General features: G+C 44.6%; 1 protein-coding gene across 5 annotated transcripts in view; it reads left to right on the top strand.

Moving 5' to 3' along the window:
- Window positions 1-17,674, top strand: part of DPP6 (dipeptidyl peptidase like 6) — a gene marked incomplete at both ends in the record, with an annotated part of 1,026,243 nt that overhangs the window by 480,094 nt on the left and 528,475 nt on the right. For 2 of the 5 annotated variants that reach the window (XM_082662526.1, XM_082662524.1), the window contains one exon: window positions 1,499-1,555. The exons of the other annotated variants lie outside the window; for them this stretch is intronic. In XM_082662526.1, the coding sequence (XP_082518652.1) occupies window positions 1,499-1,555 (57 nt within the window). Of the gene's footprint in view, window positions 1-1,498; window positions 1,556-17,674 lie in introns of those variants that run through there. 5 annotated transcript variants of the gene reach the window in all.

Raw genomic sequence — 17,674 nt, 5'->3', positions numbered from 1 at the left:
AGGCAACTCTGCGCTATCTGGACTCAGCTGTCAACTCGAGGGAAGGACACAGTGCCATGGATCTTGCCGGCGTGTGTCTGTTCTTGTCCAACGACTGGGGCCAGGGGGCCAGGGAAGGGGCAGGACAAAGGGAAGTCTTCTATGAAACACCTTTCAACTGGATACAGACCTACCTCGCCTTCTCTCTACAGGGAACTGCACTGGCTTCGCAGGGGCGAAGGCAAGACAGACCAGCGGCTCGGGCAGGACTTCCTTGCTGAGAGCGCTTGTCAGGGCTGCGTGGGGTGAGGGCTACGCTCCCCCGGGCCTCCCAGAGGCCCTTGGGTGGAGGCAGAGGCTTAAGGCAGGGAGGGGAGAGACAAGTACTAACAGAGGCCACGTCACACACAGGGCCAGCAGAAGACCCCCGGGCACGAGCTGGCTGCAGTTTCTGGAAGGCCCAGGTATCCCCACCTGCAAGCTATTAGCTCATCAAGCCCAGGGTCCCCCAGCGCGTTTGTCCTCCACCAGCGGCTCGGGCCGCCCAGGGTCAGCGCCAAGCTCAAGGACATCAGGCCGGGAGAGCAGGATGGCCGCCTCTGCCCCGGCTTTCTCCTTGAGCTCAGGACTCGGCGGGGAGCCCTTGCGTTCCTGTAAGGTCACCCCATGGGCTTCTTTCTTTCTTTGCTTCTTTTAAGCAACAGACACCCTTGAGGTCCTGGTTGATTTTCACAGAGAAACAGAGGATTCTTTGAGTTAAAAGATGGAACATAATAAGTTTTCTGAATTTTAAGGAAAATAAAGGCCAAGATTTCCATAGCTAGCGATCCAGGAGAAAAAAAAAACACACACACACACACCGGGCAAACAGAAACGAAGCCATTCTCTGGTGCCCACAGGCCACCTTCCTCCCCCAAGGCCCTGCGCTTGGCAGAGGGAAAAACAAGGCACCTCGCGTGTGGCCCCTTCGTGGCCCCGCCCCGGTGGGACCTGCCGGCAGCGCTGGCAGCTCCGGCCACCTGGGCAGGTTGGCGACAAGCTCCCGGACCTGTGGCCGCGCCGCGGTCCCCTCCCCCCGCCGGCACCCCCTTCCCGCCGGGGCCCCCTGCCCAGCCCCCTCCCCTCCCCGCGGCCACGGCCCGAGCATGCGCCGTGCGCCACGGGAGGCGGGTGGGAGCGGCGCGCATCACTCGGGTCCCCTTCCTGCACCGCGCCGCCACTTGCCGGTTGCTAAGCAGTTGTCGTTGTTTCTGTGGCGATTGCAGAGGCTGTTGCTAACAGGAGAAGCCCCGCTAAGCCGCAGCATCTCCCCTTTCGGAGCCGCTCTCCGCTCTTTGCATTTAAAAAGAAAACTAGGCTGCTCAGCTCACTGGTCCTCCCCCACCCTGTCCCAGTAGCCGTGTGATTGGGGAAGCATGGACTAAATCCCGGTCCTCCCGCCCAGTGGACTCCGGTGGCCCCAAACTCCCGGGCAGATCGCATCTGCCCCTGTGCCTGTGTGCACCCTGAACAGGAAATCATGACTACAGCCAAGGAGCCAAATGCTTCGGGGAAATCCATGCAACAGCAGGAGCAGGTAATGCTGCTTTCCGGAGTGTGCCCGCGTCTCGGTGTGCGTGTGCGTGTGAGGGAGTCGGGGGAGATTGTGCCTCTTGAATGATTTTGTATTTGCACCACTGTAGCCCCCTGAGCCACGGAGCTGGCCCCTGAGATAAAGTGCCGAGCGTGTGCGCTGGGGGCTGCCTCTCTCCTCTCCCCCGCTTCTGTTTTTGAGCGATCCCTGGTCCATCAATAATGCATGCGCCCAGGGGACATCTGGAGAGGTAAACTTGATGTGTAGGGACCTGAGGACAAAGGCCACTCTCAGAGTTGCCAAATTTAGCATGTCAGTTGTGAAGGTTGCCAACTATAATACTTTGTAATCTGGGGGTGGGGAGGGGGTGATGGAGGAAGTGGCTAGTGCCAACCCCCCTCCCCCCAGATAATTCAGCTTATTCTGACTCTCCAGCAGGACTTTGCTTTGGTTCTAACACAAGTCAAAAGAAGACATATGAGCTCTGTTTAAAGGACTCTTTCTGGATACCTGTGTCTCTTTTTCCTGCTTTTTCCCCAGTATCTCTGAAGGTACTAACAAATCTCTGCTGTTCATCCTGGCATTTAGAGAATTCAGACTCTCCCAGCCAGAAAAGCCAGCGGAGGCACAGTTAGGATCAAGAGGGGCCTCAGCTGAGAAGTAGCGGGTCTTAAAGGGCTGACACAGGTGTTCAGGACTGCATTGGTGTCCCCATCTAGCAGCGGACCACCACGGCTCACCCTGCCCTGAAGAGGCCCAGCATCTGCAGAGGCTCAGGAAGTAAAGGGGAACCAGCAATCTGTTATATTGTAATTCCCTTCTCAAAAGATCTTGAAGGTTCTTATCTTTTAATCACTGCTTAGTTCTCCTCTGGCAGATCGTTAAAACAGATCCTGGGAGACACCAGTAGATTATCAAAGCAGCTCGCTCAGGCTTGGTAAACCAACAGCGGAGCTGATTTTCCCTGTTTATTTTAGGGGTGTTAGCTTTCACTTGCTAGGATTGGGGCGAAGAAAGGGGATCCGTCTAAAGCTCAGGAAGGCAAAGAGCCTCCTTGGGGACACTGCGACCAGCCCGTCATCAACTCTTCAGAGACCTTGTGAAGACAACTTCCGATCTGTATTTACTGCAAGCTGCGTACTTGTGGTCATTTCCTCAAATCCCATTTTTCCATTAAAAATGAGACCATCTTATTAGTTGCATCATCATCCTCATCATCTAAAGAACTTAAGTACAGTTTGATTTCTTCCGGGAAGGAGATTTTGTAAATATGGAAATCTAGGAATTCTTGTATGCAGTGGGCGAGCTTGTATGAGGGTTAATGCTCGGTGTAGCATGAACGCAGAGGTTCGCAAGAGGCAAGCCAGGCCCTTCTCTTCCAGGATATTTGTTCAGTAAAGAAATAGGTCCACCCTGAATTAACATCTGTGACTGACTGGGCTTCCTTTTATTACAGATCTCCTCCTCACTAGCTATAAAATAAACATGGCCTGGGCTTACAGGCTCCAGCAAGGGCTTAGGTAGCATCTCGGACCATGGGACAATAATTATGGAGAGACGACCTTGCTGTTCATAGGTCTAAACCCAAGTGCGGGCACTCAGAAGCCCAGGCTATGTTATGTAGAAGAAGGTCCATGGCTTCTGTTCAGTTTTGCTCTCATCTTGCCTGATACCCTCACATGCCAGCATACGGGAAATAGCTAACTAGGGTGTGGGTGTTGGAGGAGGTGTAAGCTCTTGTTTGATTTTATACTTTTTGATCATGGTTAATCCCTTATACTTGAACGTGCTGGAATCATGGAAGACTTCAGCTGGCATAACCTGAGAACCAGAGGTGGCTGTGGATTCGGGTAGCAGGTAGGGCGTCTAGAAGAAGCAGTCCCCTCCCAGGCACTTGGGAGGGCCCTCTCCTCTCTTCTCAGAGTGACATCATCTTGACCCTGAGGAATGCACAGAGCAGCCCACAGTCCAATAAAGAGAAGGTCGACAGCAGGGCTAGAGGAGGAGAAGCAAACTGGGCTGGAGGGCAGAGGTCTCACATCGAACATAAATATACCTTTAGGGGACATTGGCTAAAATTGTAACTGCTCTAAACACAAAGAGGGAAATGGAATATTTAGTTCATGAAGACTATCTTCTTCCATTGTCAGTTTTCAAAAGATATTTAAACTATTTATGTGCTCAGGCTACAAAGCTCTTAATGAATCTTTTAATTCTTCGTATCAGTTTTTTCCTTGTTATTAACGCAGGGGATGGCCCCTTATCCAGGCTGGGAGGAATCTGCTCCACGTTTTTGTAGGAGAAAGAGATAGATGCTGGTTTGTGGCTTGGTTTGGTTGTTAGGTTGGGGATCATTTGCTTGTACTAACCAGCTTCGTGGCTGCCTTCAAATCACCAAGCCTCATGTCTTGGTTGAAACCCTTAGCATTACCGAGGACTTGGATTTACTGTAGCATGATACGTATTTCCAACTGTCAAAAATTTTGGTGGTTTTGCAGTAGACGACCACTTAGTTCTTAGCAGGCTAACACAGGCACGGTGCAGTTTCTCATCTGCCTTGGTAGTTGGGAACCAAGGCACGTGGGTGGCAGCTGGAAATAACTTTTGTATGCCGAGGATTACTGCAGATTAATGAAAAAAGTCTAGGAAATGACATAAAACCAATTGACTTTACCTATTAATTAGAGATTGCCAAATTTTTCCAACTTGTTTTCTAAAAATGTACTGAGAATAGATGAATATGTGGAAAGAGTTGTTTTTCTTAAGGGTACTGTATGAACATGTTGGAATAAAGTGGAGAATAGACTTCTAGAAGACTGTTTCTCCTTCTCTTTGGAGATGCTAAAAATTATTTTTAAATGAAGTATGAAAGCCCAGAGAGGTTTGGAAACAATATATTTTTTAAGCTGAAGGAATTAAATCCGTCCTTTGGCTCTGAAGCCAATCAGATGTTACAGAGGCTTGTCGGTGAGAACAGAATCCGCCCTGGCCGGCACCCCGCTGCACCATGTGCCCAGAGGTCAGCCTCGGAGGTGAAGTAGAAACAGCTGAGGCCAATTCGGTTTAAATTTAGTGTGTTCTTGCAAACAGACTAGATCCTTCCTTAGAGAACCAAATTGAGGGATTTTTTCCCCTTAAAAATAAGTAAAAACACATGTATTTTAAACTATACTGTACTCATTTCAAATGACTTAAAATTGAAAAGTGGTCATCAGCGATGCTGTTAAGAGGCAGAGGAGAAAGAAGGCTTCATTCTCCATGTTTCCAGTCAGCCATGGCACATTGTTTCTCAAATATTGAGCAGGGATGAGTGGCAGATTCTGTATCTGTGTGTATGTGGATATGTACATACACACACACACACACACACACACACACACACACATACACACACAGAGGCAGGCCTCATGCATCACAGAGTTGGAAAAGTGCATCACGTGATCTGTTCTACCCTCTTTCGCTCAGGAGTCTCACAAATAAATGAGAATATGCCTTTTCTTTAAAGATCTTCAAGAAAGTCTCTTTTCATATAGAAATATTCTGTGTTCTGTGGGCTAACTTATATCTTTTGCTGTATGTTAAGTTTAGTCACCTCTGTAACTTCCCTCAATCTGAAAACCAGTGGGTCTGATAGTCCTACTAGATGTAACGATTATCTTTTGTTGCTTCTCAGTTTTCTCTGATCTGCACAAGTCCTAATATACAGCCCCAATGTGTCTTTTCTCCTATTAAATGATGGGCCTCAGGACCTAGTGTTGACTGATATGTTAAATTATTTATCTGATAGTTATTAATCTGATAATTAACTTCATAATGATAATGCCATTACAGAAGAGTTTTCTGACGTGAAGAGAATTTTACGAACAGCTCTAAAGTAAACATGAAAATGCATGGAGCTGAGGCTTCTGAAAGAGGGTAGGCCTTCCCAAGGGTACATAGGTGATGACTTCTGACATTCCTTGTCCAGTACTCTTTGCACGAGATCCTGTTGCTTCTTTCAGTAGTAAAATTAGATACGGAAACAGAGGATCTGGCTTGGACAGTCATGAGAGTTAAATTTTTTATGTAACTATGGTAAGGGAATCTTACCAAAAGAAGGAAAAGGGGAAGAGGGGAAGAGGAGGAGGAAAGGGGGAAGGGGAGGGTGAGGAAGAGGAAGAAGAAGAAGAACCAGAGAAACAAGATTCAGAATGAGGAAGTGCAAACATGACGTATAGAGAGGTGGTCCTTTTATGACTCAAAAAGTGGCAGTGGCTGCAGTCATTGTACTAGTGTAAATCAAATTCTGTTCTGCCCATGAACTGACTTATCTAAGACTCTCTGGATGAAAAGAGAACTTGAAGGAACTGGACAAAGAATAGGGATGCCAGGTTCTTAAGATTGTCTCAAAATACCTCTAGGACTTGTGAACTTCCAGAGCAGGGAGAAAGAGAGAAGCACTTTGGCTGCAAAATGGGTTGATGTGTGAAGGATTTGGGGGGAGAACTCAGAAGCCCTGGGTATCCTAGCAAGAGCAGGTTCAGAACGAAAGCTTAGTGCCTGGGTTTGCCAGGGTGGCTCCTGGAGCTGAGGGACCAGGGCAAAAGCAGTGTGACATCTCTGAGGAGAGGAAAGGCGGGCTGGTGTGGTGCTTTTCTCAGAGGAGGGATGTTTAGTCTCATCACCAGAGAGAAGAATATAGCAATGAGGCAGACACTAGCCTGAAGCCATGATCTGTGTGCTCTGGTGTCTACAGGTAGTTCCCAGTATTCTAGGATGCAAGTTACATGCTATATTAAAAGAAGCTCAAAAAGATATTGCTGCAATTTATGTCAAAGAGTGTTCTTGCCTATGTTTCTCTCTGAGCTTTATAATATCTGGTCTTACATTTAGGTCTTTAATCCACTTTGAGTTTATTTTTGTAAATAGTGTTAGAGAATGTTCTAATTTCATTCTTTTACATGTAGCTGTCCAGTTTTTCCAGCACCACTTATTGAAGAGACTGTCTTTTCTCCAGTGTATAATCTGGCCTCCTTTGTGGTAGATTAATCGACCACAGGTGCATAGGTTAATTTCTGGGCTTTCTATCCTGTTCCATTGATCTATATTTCTGTTTTCGTGCCAGTACCATACTGTTTGGATTACTGTAGGTTTGTAGTGTAGTCTTGAAGTCAGGGAGCCTGATTCCACCAGCTCCATTTTTCTTTCTCAAGATTGCTTTGGCTATTCGGGGTCTTTTGTGTTTGCATACAAATATAAGTTTTTTTTGTTCTAGTTCTGTGAAAAATGCCATTGGTAACTTGATAGGGATTGCACTGAATCTGTAGATTGCCATGGGTTGTATAGTTATCTTAACAATATTGATTCTTCCAATCCAAGAACGTGATACATCTCTCCATCTGTTTGTGTCATCTTCGATTTCTTTCATCAGCGTCTTATAGTTTTTGGGGTACAGGTCTTTTGCCTCCTTAGGTAGGTTTATTCCTAAGGTATTTTATTCTCTTTGATGCGATGGTAAATGGGAGAGTTCCCTTAATTTCTTTTTCTGATCTTTCATTGTCAGCGTACAGAAATGCAACAGATCTCTGTGCGTTAATTTTGTAGCCTGCAACCTTACCAGATTCATGGATGAGCTCTAGGAGTGTTCTGGTCACTTAAGGGACTAAACGAAAGCCCCAGCAACCCCAGACCGGCTGTATCCACAGCTCAGATTCAAAACAAATGGAAAGCAGCTGACTTTTCTTTCTGAAAAAATGCTTCCTCTCTGCATGGAGCACATTTCATTGTGTTGTACTGACATTCCACTGAACTTGGTCCTGCCCTTCATCTTCCGTCCTGGAGTTGCCACGGAAAGCTTCGGCCGGACCTTACAGTGCTCCACAGAGAAAACCTGGGGGACTTAGAGGGTTGGAGAATGCTTTCCATTGACCTTCAGCAAAACAGCTTCAGCTCTGGCAGGCCTGTGAAAAATGCCAAGACGCTAACCTCTTGCAGGAAAGAACAGTCACCACGTTTCCGGCTCGTTGGGAATCGTGGCTTCATTATCTCTTAGGCAAATGAGCCGTGCCTGTGTTCGGCATTAACTGATTCGCTTTTGGTTTTGCAGTAGACATCTTTCACCCTCTCTCACTGAGAAAGAGAAGACAGAATGAGTCTGATGATCGAGTCCTGAAAATTGAGGACAAGAATATAATTGGAGGAAGAAGCAAATCTCTAGACGCTTTTAAAGATCAAGGGTGGTTTGAAAATATCAGACAGGGCTTCCCTGGTGGCGCAGTGGTTGAGAGTCCGCCTGCCGATGCGGAGGACGCGGGATCGTGCCCCGGTCCAGGAAGATCCCACATGCCGCGGAGCGGCTGGGCCCGTGAGCCATGGCCGCTGAGCCTGCGCGTCCGGAGCCTGTGCTCCGCAACAGGAGAGGCCACAACAGTGAGAGGCCCGTGTACCGCAAATAATAATAATAATAATAAAATTAAAATATCAGACAAGTGGAAGGTGTATATTCTTGTTTCAGGCATCGTTTGGAAACCCGGAATGTACTAAAATGTTTTTATTTCGAATTTGGGTTTGGAAACCTTGTGGCCTTAAAAGCATGGGAGGAGATAACCGTGGGACTGGGTGGAATTTCGGCCTAACTCCCGTTTATTGTAATTCTTCATGAGACTGACATTCCCAGGTCCTTCCTGACCTAGTACCCTGTGTTTCTCAAAGTGGGGAAATAAATGAAAGAGAGGAGGGGGTGAGGGGGTGGAAAAGATTTTTAAAAATAGCCCAGGGAAAGTGATTAAGTCCACGAAGTTTCTTCTCTGTCCTCCTCCCCCATCTGCCATTTACTTTTCAGACCTCTTTACTGTCGTGCCCCCGATAGGCTCTTTAATCGCCTCTGGTACCTATAGAGTACCAATATAGCCGACTCTTTTTATCAAACCTGCACATGTGCTGTATTCCACCTGGCCTCGCTAAATGCCTGAGACAAATGCAATCACCGAAAAACGTATAAAGTTGGTAATTTTAACAATAGCAGTGTGGATATTTAAAATAGATAACCAACAGAGACCTACTGTATAGCACAGGGAACTCTGCTCTTTATTCTGTAATAACCTAAATGGGAAAAGCATTTGAAAAAGAATAGATACATGTATATGTATAACGGAATCACTTTGCTGTACACCCGAAACGAACACAACATTGTGAATCGACTACACTCCAAATAAAATAAGAATTAAAAAAATTTAATAATAGCTGTTGGTGGTGAAACTGAATTGAATTATTAATGGTTGAAATTTCTGGCACAAAGTTATGGCAGAGTTGATGCAAGAAAAAATATGGTGTTTAGTCACAACCATTCATGGAAAATTAAGGACAGGTCATGGTGAGGACCGTCTTGGCACCCCTTAGACCACTGTCGGGTTGTGTGCATCTTATCAGTGCTGTGAATTCTGCATTTATATTGGAGTAGGTCCTGCATCATCAGACAAGGACCAGATAGCAGATACTGCTGCTGTGTTCAGCTTCCAATTCCAGGAGGATTTTATGGTAATAGAATTGAAATTTGCAGCAATCGCTTCTTGGGGAGAATGGCCGTAAGCACAGACATTGAGTCAGTGCCATTGGCCCGCATCCATAGTGGTGCCTGTCTGTTTTTACCGGCGGTGGCTGGAATCTGGAATGCAGCCCTCCACCAGCAACTTTACAAACACATCAGTGATAGAATAAAGTCTTGATAATAGAATTTTCTATGACAGTGTATATATTATTCCCTTACTAGTATCTGATCAATTTTTAGAGAGATTTATCTTCTCCTGCTAGATCTCAGGAAAAACTGTTTTCCCCCTCGGAAACTGCACGAGACGCTGAGCGTCTTCTCAAGCTGTTAAGTCGTTAGTTTGGAACACATGCTTTTCAAAAATGTGTGTGTGCGCCCATGTGGAGGTGGAGATGAGGGACCCAAAGGCACCAGCGTGGTCTGGGGCGGGAGAGCTCTTTCAAAACACTTTCAGAGGTCAAAATCTGTCTGCTGACACGCTCACGTGATTCCTCTTGAAGATAATGGGCATCCGTGTCCTTGGAAGGATAGAGTCCACCCTTTAGTTTACCCAGTGCAAGATGGTCATCAACCCAAAGAATCTGAAGTGTATCCCCTTTTTTTTCTCTTAGAAATATACAACAGAGATGTCCTTGAATGGTGGTGATGTGTGTGTTAAAATTAATGAAAGAATTTTACTTCTCTATTTTAAAGAGGAGATTTGTATTTTTCTTGTTAGAGTATTTGAGGTTGTGACAGTGTTCATGCAGGGAATTCTAAAATTATGACACTGACTATGTCTCTTAAATTGGATCCCTGGATGGGAGAGGCAAGTAAACATCTTTTTAAATTTTAACAGCTGCCTAATACCCCATCCACTTATTAGACAGCTGTTGGATCAGAGGAAGATTTGTATTTTTTTATTTTCTTAAATTGAAGTGTAGTTGATTTACAATGTTGTGTTAATTTCTGCTGTACGGCAAAGTGGTTCAGTTATACATATGTATACATTCTTTTTTAATATTCTTTTCCATTGTGGTTTATCATAGGATACTGAATATAGTTCCCTGTGCTCTACAGTAGGACCTTGTTGTTTATCCGTTCTGTATATAGTAGCTTATATCTGATAACCCCAATCTCCCACTCGATCCCTCTCCCACCCCCCTCCCTCTTGGCAGCCACAAGTCTGTTCTCTACGTCTGTGAGCCTGCTTCTTAGGTAAGTTCATTTGCATCGTATTTGAGATTCCACATATAAGTGATATCCTAGGGTATTTGTCTTTCTCTGCCTGACTTCACTTAGTATGATAGCCTCTGCAGTCGGAGCACAGGCAGAGGAGGAGGAAAGGGCACCTGGATGCAGCAGCTGGAGGTCAGGAGAGCAGAGGGATTCTTGGCTGTACCATCAGAGCCTGAGGGTCGGCTGAGCAGTCCGCCTGGGGAGGTGGAATGTTCTGTGGGGCATGGAGGTGGTTTGGGGAGACAGGACACGCTTACGTGAGGTGGTTTTAAAGCCACAGTGGTCTGGAAAGGACGGGAAGCAGTGAAGGGTTAGTCAGGTTCTGGAACGAAGGGAAGAAACCTGAACTTAACACGACAGAACCCTGCTTAAAAAACCGGATTTGGGGGGAATATATGAAACTGGAAGGGTGACTTGGACATAAAATTATACTTGGTTGGTGAGGGGGGGTCATGTCATCTAGGCGTGTCTTGATAGACTGGAAAGGGCACAGCAAGATTCTGGTTTTCAGAGAGCTAAAGGGGTGTGTGATGTCCCAATAAAATTCAAGTTCACTTAGAAGCAACAAGGTGTTTTAAGGCCTTATGGTACACACACACACACACACACACACACACACACACACGTGTGTGTGTGTATAGATGGAGAGATAGGTAGATGTCATATTCCTTAAAGTAGACTGAGACATTTTTAGGACTCAGGACAATTAGAATTTCTTGCTCTGATTTTGAAAAGCAAAATAAACCCTCCATTCCTCCAGTACCAAGTCATGTGGTGCCCAGTCAGAGAAGGAGATTAACCAGTGAGAGAACTTCAGCAGGTAAAAACTATTGTGCCTTCAAAACTCATAAAGCCTTAACGCCTCAAAGCTCCCTTAATGCATTTCGTGAATGTTATCTGCTCGTTACAAGGACGGGATGGGGGGATGGGGGGTGGCCCCTTCACCGTGACCTTGCCGATAGCCCTGTTTGCCAGGAGCTGGGAGAACATGTGTGCCTTGGCCTGGAAATCGCTGACTTCTGATCGCAGCTCTTCCCCCTCCTAGCTGAGGGACCTTGGGCAAATCTGGTCTGATTCCTCATCTGGAGATAATGCCCATCCCACCCTTGCTGTGAGGAAAGCATTTGTTAAGCACAGAATACTGTTCTTAAAACTGAGATTTCAACGTGCTGTTGAATGAGTACTTACTTTCTTGGCGTAACAATGATATTTGAATGGATCTTCTGATTTTCAGCATTTTTTTTTTTTTTGCGGTACGTGGGCCTCTCACCGCTGTGGCCTCTCCCCTTGCGGAGCACAGGCTCCGGACGCGCAGGCTCAGCGGCCATGGCTCACGGGCCCAGCCGCTCCGCAGCACGTGGGATCTTCCCGGACCGGGACACGAACCCGTGTCCCCTGCAGCAGCAGGCGTACTCTCAACCACTGCGCCACCAGGGAAGCCCTGATTTTCAGCATTTGGTGAGGGCTTGTGTGTCTATTCCAAGAGGGATTGTTCTGTGAAATCATAGAATTTTGACTTTTAAGGCATTTTATAGACCATCTTGCCCAGTGATTTTTGGACTTTTGTTTTAGTAACAGAAACCTATTCCCCAAAGAAAATAAGCCAAATCCAACATGTAGAAGAGGTGAAAGCACTGCCCTAGTGACCCTGGGACATGTCATCAGAGCTCCGGAGCAACCTGGAGTACAGCTTACAAACCAGATGCCTAATTCAGCAGTAGGATTTTACACAGGGGGAAATAAGGCTCAGAGAGGTTAAGTAAATTACCGAAATCACACAGCCAACAAGTTGCAGATTCAGAACACAAATCCTTATTTTTTGCTCCAAATCAAGCAATTCCGGGTGACACGTGGTAAAAAATATATATATAATAAAAATTAACACAAAAACTGATATTGGCTGGAAACTGCAAAGGAAATAAAAGAATTTAGTATTGTAGATGCATTAAAAAATCCTTGTCTGCAGATCAGTTGAGAAAAGGTATGTACTTAGGGCAGCAGGGGGTTTACTGCCATTCTTTGTCTTCATGTCCTGTGAGAGACAGAGTTGTTTCTTCTTTTTATTGCACCGTCCCTGGAGGCATTAGGTTTTTCATGGCAACTTTTCATTTTTAATTAGTTATTTAATGAGTTGCTTTTGAAACTAGGGAAAAAATGAGGATATAACAAATGTTTTCCTCCCCAACTTTTAAAAGTAAGCAACAATTAATAAATTCTGCTTGCTTTGAAAGTAGGCAGTAGGTAATTTTCAGTCTCACCTTACACTTGAATAGCTTCGAAGGTAGTAGTTATACAACAGGTGTGGGGAGACGAAAGTCAAAGAAAGAGAATTCCCAGCAAAGCACCTGGACACACCAGGTACTCAGCACAGCAGGAGTTCTGATGTTGAAACATCTGGAAATTTTATCAGTTCACAAGCTTGAACTGAACCAACAGTGCGTTGATCACGACCCTTGGATTACAGATCCCCTTTGAGGGTCTGATGAAAGCCATAGATCTGCTCACCAGAAAAAGTACTATAATCTCTTGATTACCTGAGGCTTGCAGAAGCCCTCATGTCTGTCTGTAGACTCCAAGTTGAGTATCTCTGTTCCCTTAATGTGGCTTGTGTCCTGAATTTGTCAGCTGTGTGATTTTGGTGATTTACGTAACCTCTCTGAGCTGTATTTCCTCCTAGCATCTTCTTAAGATATATGGATAGAAATGTGCTCACTGCCCAAACCTTGTGCAGATATTGACTAGGTGGCTGTCACATCTGGGTGCAGTGCTGGGCACAGTGGAGATCCTCACTGCACATAGGAGGGAGTGCGGCTAGGCCGAGGAGTCAGGAAGAAGTGGCTATGACACCCTGAAAGTGGTCGATGAAGGACCTGTGAGCCATGTGGGTGAAGAAAGTTTAAAGAAAGGCAATTGTATAGCTGGAGACCTAAAGTATGTCTTTAATTCGTATTTGAGGAACTGTTAAATGGAAGAACTGTTAGAAGAAGGGATATGATTTGATCTTTTTATTTTCTGGGTTACTCTAACAGGCAAAACTGTGGGGTCTATGGATCCCTGGACGGCAGCTTTAGCTGAGGGTCAGCCCGTGCTCTGCAGGTCACGGGTGACTTGCTGGCCGTCTTCTCATCACCAGGACAAACACGATGCCCGTCGGCCTCCAATAGGGGCAAGTTTGATGAAGGGCCCTTCTGCTTGAAGGTCTCAAGACTCTAATGTGAAACCTGTTACACCTTCCCTGACACACAGCTGTGAGCCTCTGACAGACACAAAACATGCCCTGTTCCTTACGTATCTCCAACACCACGCACCATGCCCATCCTATGAACGTGTGTGCAAAAGAAATCAGTGAAGGAGTGAAGGGTATCGCCCTCTCTAAAGCCCCTGCAGTGAATGGCTCAGAGTTCAGAGGTCTGTGGTTTTGATTCATTCAACAAATAGATTAAATTTTTGGAGCCCTAGGGCAAAATAAAATCCAGCCCCCTGAACGACCAGCTCACCTTGCTGTTCCTGGTGTTTGAAGTGTCACTGCCACGTTTCCTTTTCCCAAATCCCACCTCCACCAGACCTGCCTGAAGCCGTTTCTCCACCACAGAAGCATCAACTCTTTGCCACAGTTACAGACCAGGCATGGACATTCAGTCTTGCGTGACTCATATCTGTAACGTAAGTAAATGTTCTCTCATTTACCAACTGGGTAGATAAACAAGAAAACCAACTGGTGAGAAAAGGCGATGGTGGAAAAATGGACAGTGTGCATCCCCAAAGCCCTTTTAAATGTTCTCTCATTTACCAACTGGGTAGATAAATAAGAAAACCAACTGGTGAGAAAAGGCGACTGGTGGAAAAATGGACAGTGCGCATCCCCAAAGCCCTTTGCTGTTGTTGAAGCACCGAGTCTTTCTCCTCCATGGAAGCGATTTGCTGAATTGAAAGGATGATAAGATCCAAACTGAACCATCTTCCCCCAGAGGCAGAGAGAGTTGACTTGGACATTTGAGCTGGTCCTCTGAAACCAGCTGGGAAAAGTGCTTTCAGGGAAAAGGAAAGAAAGGAAGTGGATCGACATGAACAAGAAGAGAAGGTCTGGAACGTTCGCCCTATTTGCCCTCTGCGAGGTGTGATTGCCAACTTTGTTTAACTTTTTCATGAGGCAGGAGAGGTGCAAGAGTGATTTCCGGCATGAGTAACAGGATGCGATGCTTTCTTAAGAAGAAAGAAATGAAACAGTGAGGCTGTGGTTTATAGAGCCAGGGTGGCGAGGCAGGGATGGTTTAGGAGAAGGGGTACCAGCTTTGGGTTTGAGTTTAAATTCAGTTCTGTCACCAGCTCGGCGGCATCGGACTCTTTGGGTGACCTCAGTTTCTATGCTGAGCAAATGCTAGACAGGTAATAGCTGCAAATACTGTCAGTGTGGTGGTTACGTTATCACACCATGTAAAGGAGTAGAAACATGATGGCGTGATGTGATCTGGGTCCAGGTTTTTACTGTCTGCACGGCCCAAACAGTCTGGCTGTAGGAAGACGTAACCAAACGGACGCAAAGGTTTACTTCACATAAATGTGTTTGCTGCATTGAATGAAGTAGTCTACGTTTCCTTAACGGCTCTCGTGCTTGAAATTGCATAGATAGTAAGTTGCCCTTGAAGCAGTTAACCTGCAGTCTTTGGCTCTATTAAATTCACTTAGGTGTGTGGGTGTGGCTTGAATAGTTATGTTAGGGTACTTGAAACTTAGTTGTGGTTTTTTCGTTGTCAGAAATGTATTTGCAACTTAGTTGTTTATCCAATTTGGTTCCGTAGTGATGCTGCTATGAACATGGAGATGTTAGCGGCTAATGTACGCAACTTTGCCTGCAAAATCGACTCTGTATTTTAAAGTTATTAAAATCTTATGGTGTAGCCAGGTTTTAAGAGTACTGGACTTGGTTTCTGAAGAATTATGGGTCCTTGTAATGAATGGGTATAAGATTAGAATTTTTTATTAGTTTACTTCTGTGCTGTAACATCCCTGTTGAAAATTTTAGATTTATGTAATTGTGTTGTCATTGCGTGAATGAGGAAATCATACTTAAAGTAACAGACAGTAATTGAATTCAAGAAAAATACTAAAGAAAATAAAGATCGCTGTGCACCAAAAGGCTGGCTTGTGCCGTTTGTGAAGCTTGAAGAAAATATTCTCATCAGATGAATACCAAGGAGAGGAAATACTAAATTTATGTGCATTTTTCACTCATCTTAATTATGTGAAAAAGAACTTATAATACCTTTTAATTCTGTAGAAGCTTCTGAGCTGATTCAATGGCTTGAATTTTAGGAGTACACAGAGAAAAACTCTATGAATGTGCCTTTGTTGGAGAATCCTCAGTTCTAGCTTCAAATCACATGTTTGTTTGATTTGAAAATATTCACAGAGACTGTGTATTACATAGTTTTGTTTAGAAAAGTGTGAGAGATTTTAAATGATGTAGGACTCAATATTCATCCTCCCTTTCCACGTTTGGGAATGTCAGTTATTTTCTAATATTATCCCGTAAAGAGGTGTAATGAATTTAAAGATAATGAGAGAGATTTGGGGGGATTCTTAAGCCCCAAATCAATTACATGCTTATCAGCCACACTCTGTCCTGTACTCCTTACATCTCTGCCAGCACCCCCGCCCACCTCGATCTCCTGACCACTGGACCAGAAAGCGAGGGATTGCCTCCCTTGAGGCCCTTGAACATGATTTGTACACTGATAAAACTTATTGGAGAGATAAATCCCTTGACTGATTTTTGTTGAGCAGGTTGAAGTGGCCCCAGTTGAGGCCCACTGCAGCGAAACTAGAACTCACTGGCAGGTAAGTTATACCTGCAAGGTGAGGATGGAGAGATGTGTTTCTGTCCCTTTGTTCACAGGAGGTATTATTTTATTTCTTCTCGGGCTGATTAAGTAACAATCCAGTACCACTTGTTCCCAGCCATATGCAGGGGCATACATGTTAGAGAAAAAAGAAATGGCTTGAGTGCAGTTGATCATGCCAGAGATACGTTCTTTCTTACCTCTCTGTTGGCAGTTACAGCCACTGATGTGGGAGATGGGAGCATATGCATGCACGTTTGTCCTGCCGTCCATCTGTCCTCCACTGCCCCTCTGGCTTGGATGGACATCATTTTGATCCCCTCAGCTGATGTTTACTTGGTTCCCAAGTCTTGCAGCTATAGGGAAGGAGGCTGTCACGTCCGAGGAAATAATATAGTCGAAACTCCCAAGGATTGTCCAAATGCAGTCTCTCTAGAGCACTTGCCATCGTGAATTTCCTCAACAGTCTCACTGATTTTTTGAAACAGAAATTGTACCTGATGATTATCTATTTCATGTAAAATTCCAAAGACTGTTTTGATGTAAGGATTAAAATAAAGCGATCACCCTTTTGCCCTCAAATTGTTTTTGCTCTAGATCAGGTGAAATTTTTATTTCCAAAGACAAAGATAAAACTCCTGATTTCTCTCTGTATAATTTTAATATCTAGAATAGAGTAATAATGCTGTTGTATATTTGTATAACATTTGAACACCAGTGCTGATAAAAATGTAGCACAAGCCACATATACAATTTAAAACTTTTTGGTAGTCACATTAAAAACTTAAAAAGGAATAGATGGAATTAACTTTATAATGTTTTATTTAATCCCAAGTTTTATTATTCCAACATGAAAACAATATAAAATAATATTAGCAAAATCTTTTCATTCTTTTATGTCCACATACTAAGTCTTTGAAGTTGGGTGTGTAGTTTACGCCCACAGCACATCTCAAGTCAGACTAGCCACCTTTAAGTGCCAAATTTCCTTGTGTGTCTAGTGTCTAGCTTTTGCATAGCAGCTCTATACTGTATTTGGTTTCATAGAAATTATCCCATATCCTCTAATATCTTCAATTCTACAGTAAAATGAAGGACTCATCCCCAGGTAATAGAAACTGTATCTAAGGTCTCTTATCATGAAGAGGAAAATTAGACTGTCGTGTTTCTGTTTGAACTTACATTGGCAAATGTAGTAATTTTCTAAAGTTTCAGAAAAGGTAGTCTTCTTCCTATATAAATATTTACTGAGAACTAACTGAGAAAAAGGTAGGATTCATTCAATAGGTGTATTTACTGGGCATCTACTAGGTGTCAAGCACACTGCTGGACACAACGGATCCAGAGGAAATACAAGCATATTAAATATAGCAAGTTTTGATTATGTGCTAGACATTGTTCTCTGTATTGATAGAATGTACACTTGTAGCCTGGGTTAGTTTTCACCAAAGAAAATGTGTTACAATTTTACAAACCTTGCTTTCCTTATGTCCCTTTCTACCCTCCTTAAGATGAATCCTGGCTCTAGGATAAGGCAGC

The sequence above is a fragment of the Grampus griseus genome, assembly GCF_964374135.1.
Source record: "Grampus griseus genome assembly, chromosome: 9".
NCBI lineage: Eukaryota > Metazoa > Chordata > Mammalia > Artiodactyla > Delphinidae > Grampus > Grampus griseus.
This window is presented reverse-complemented; position numbering and strand designations above follow the sequence as displayed.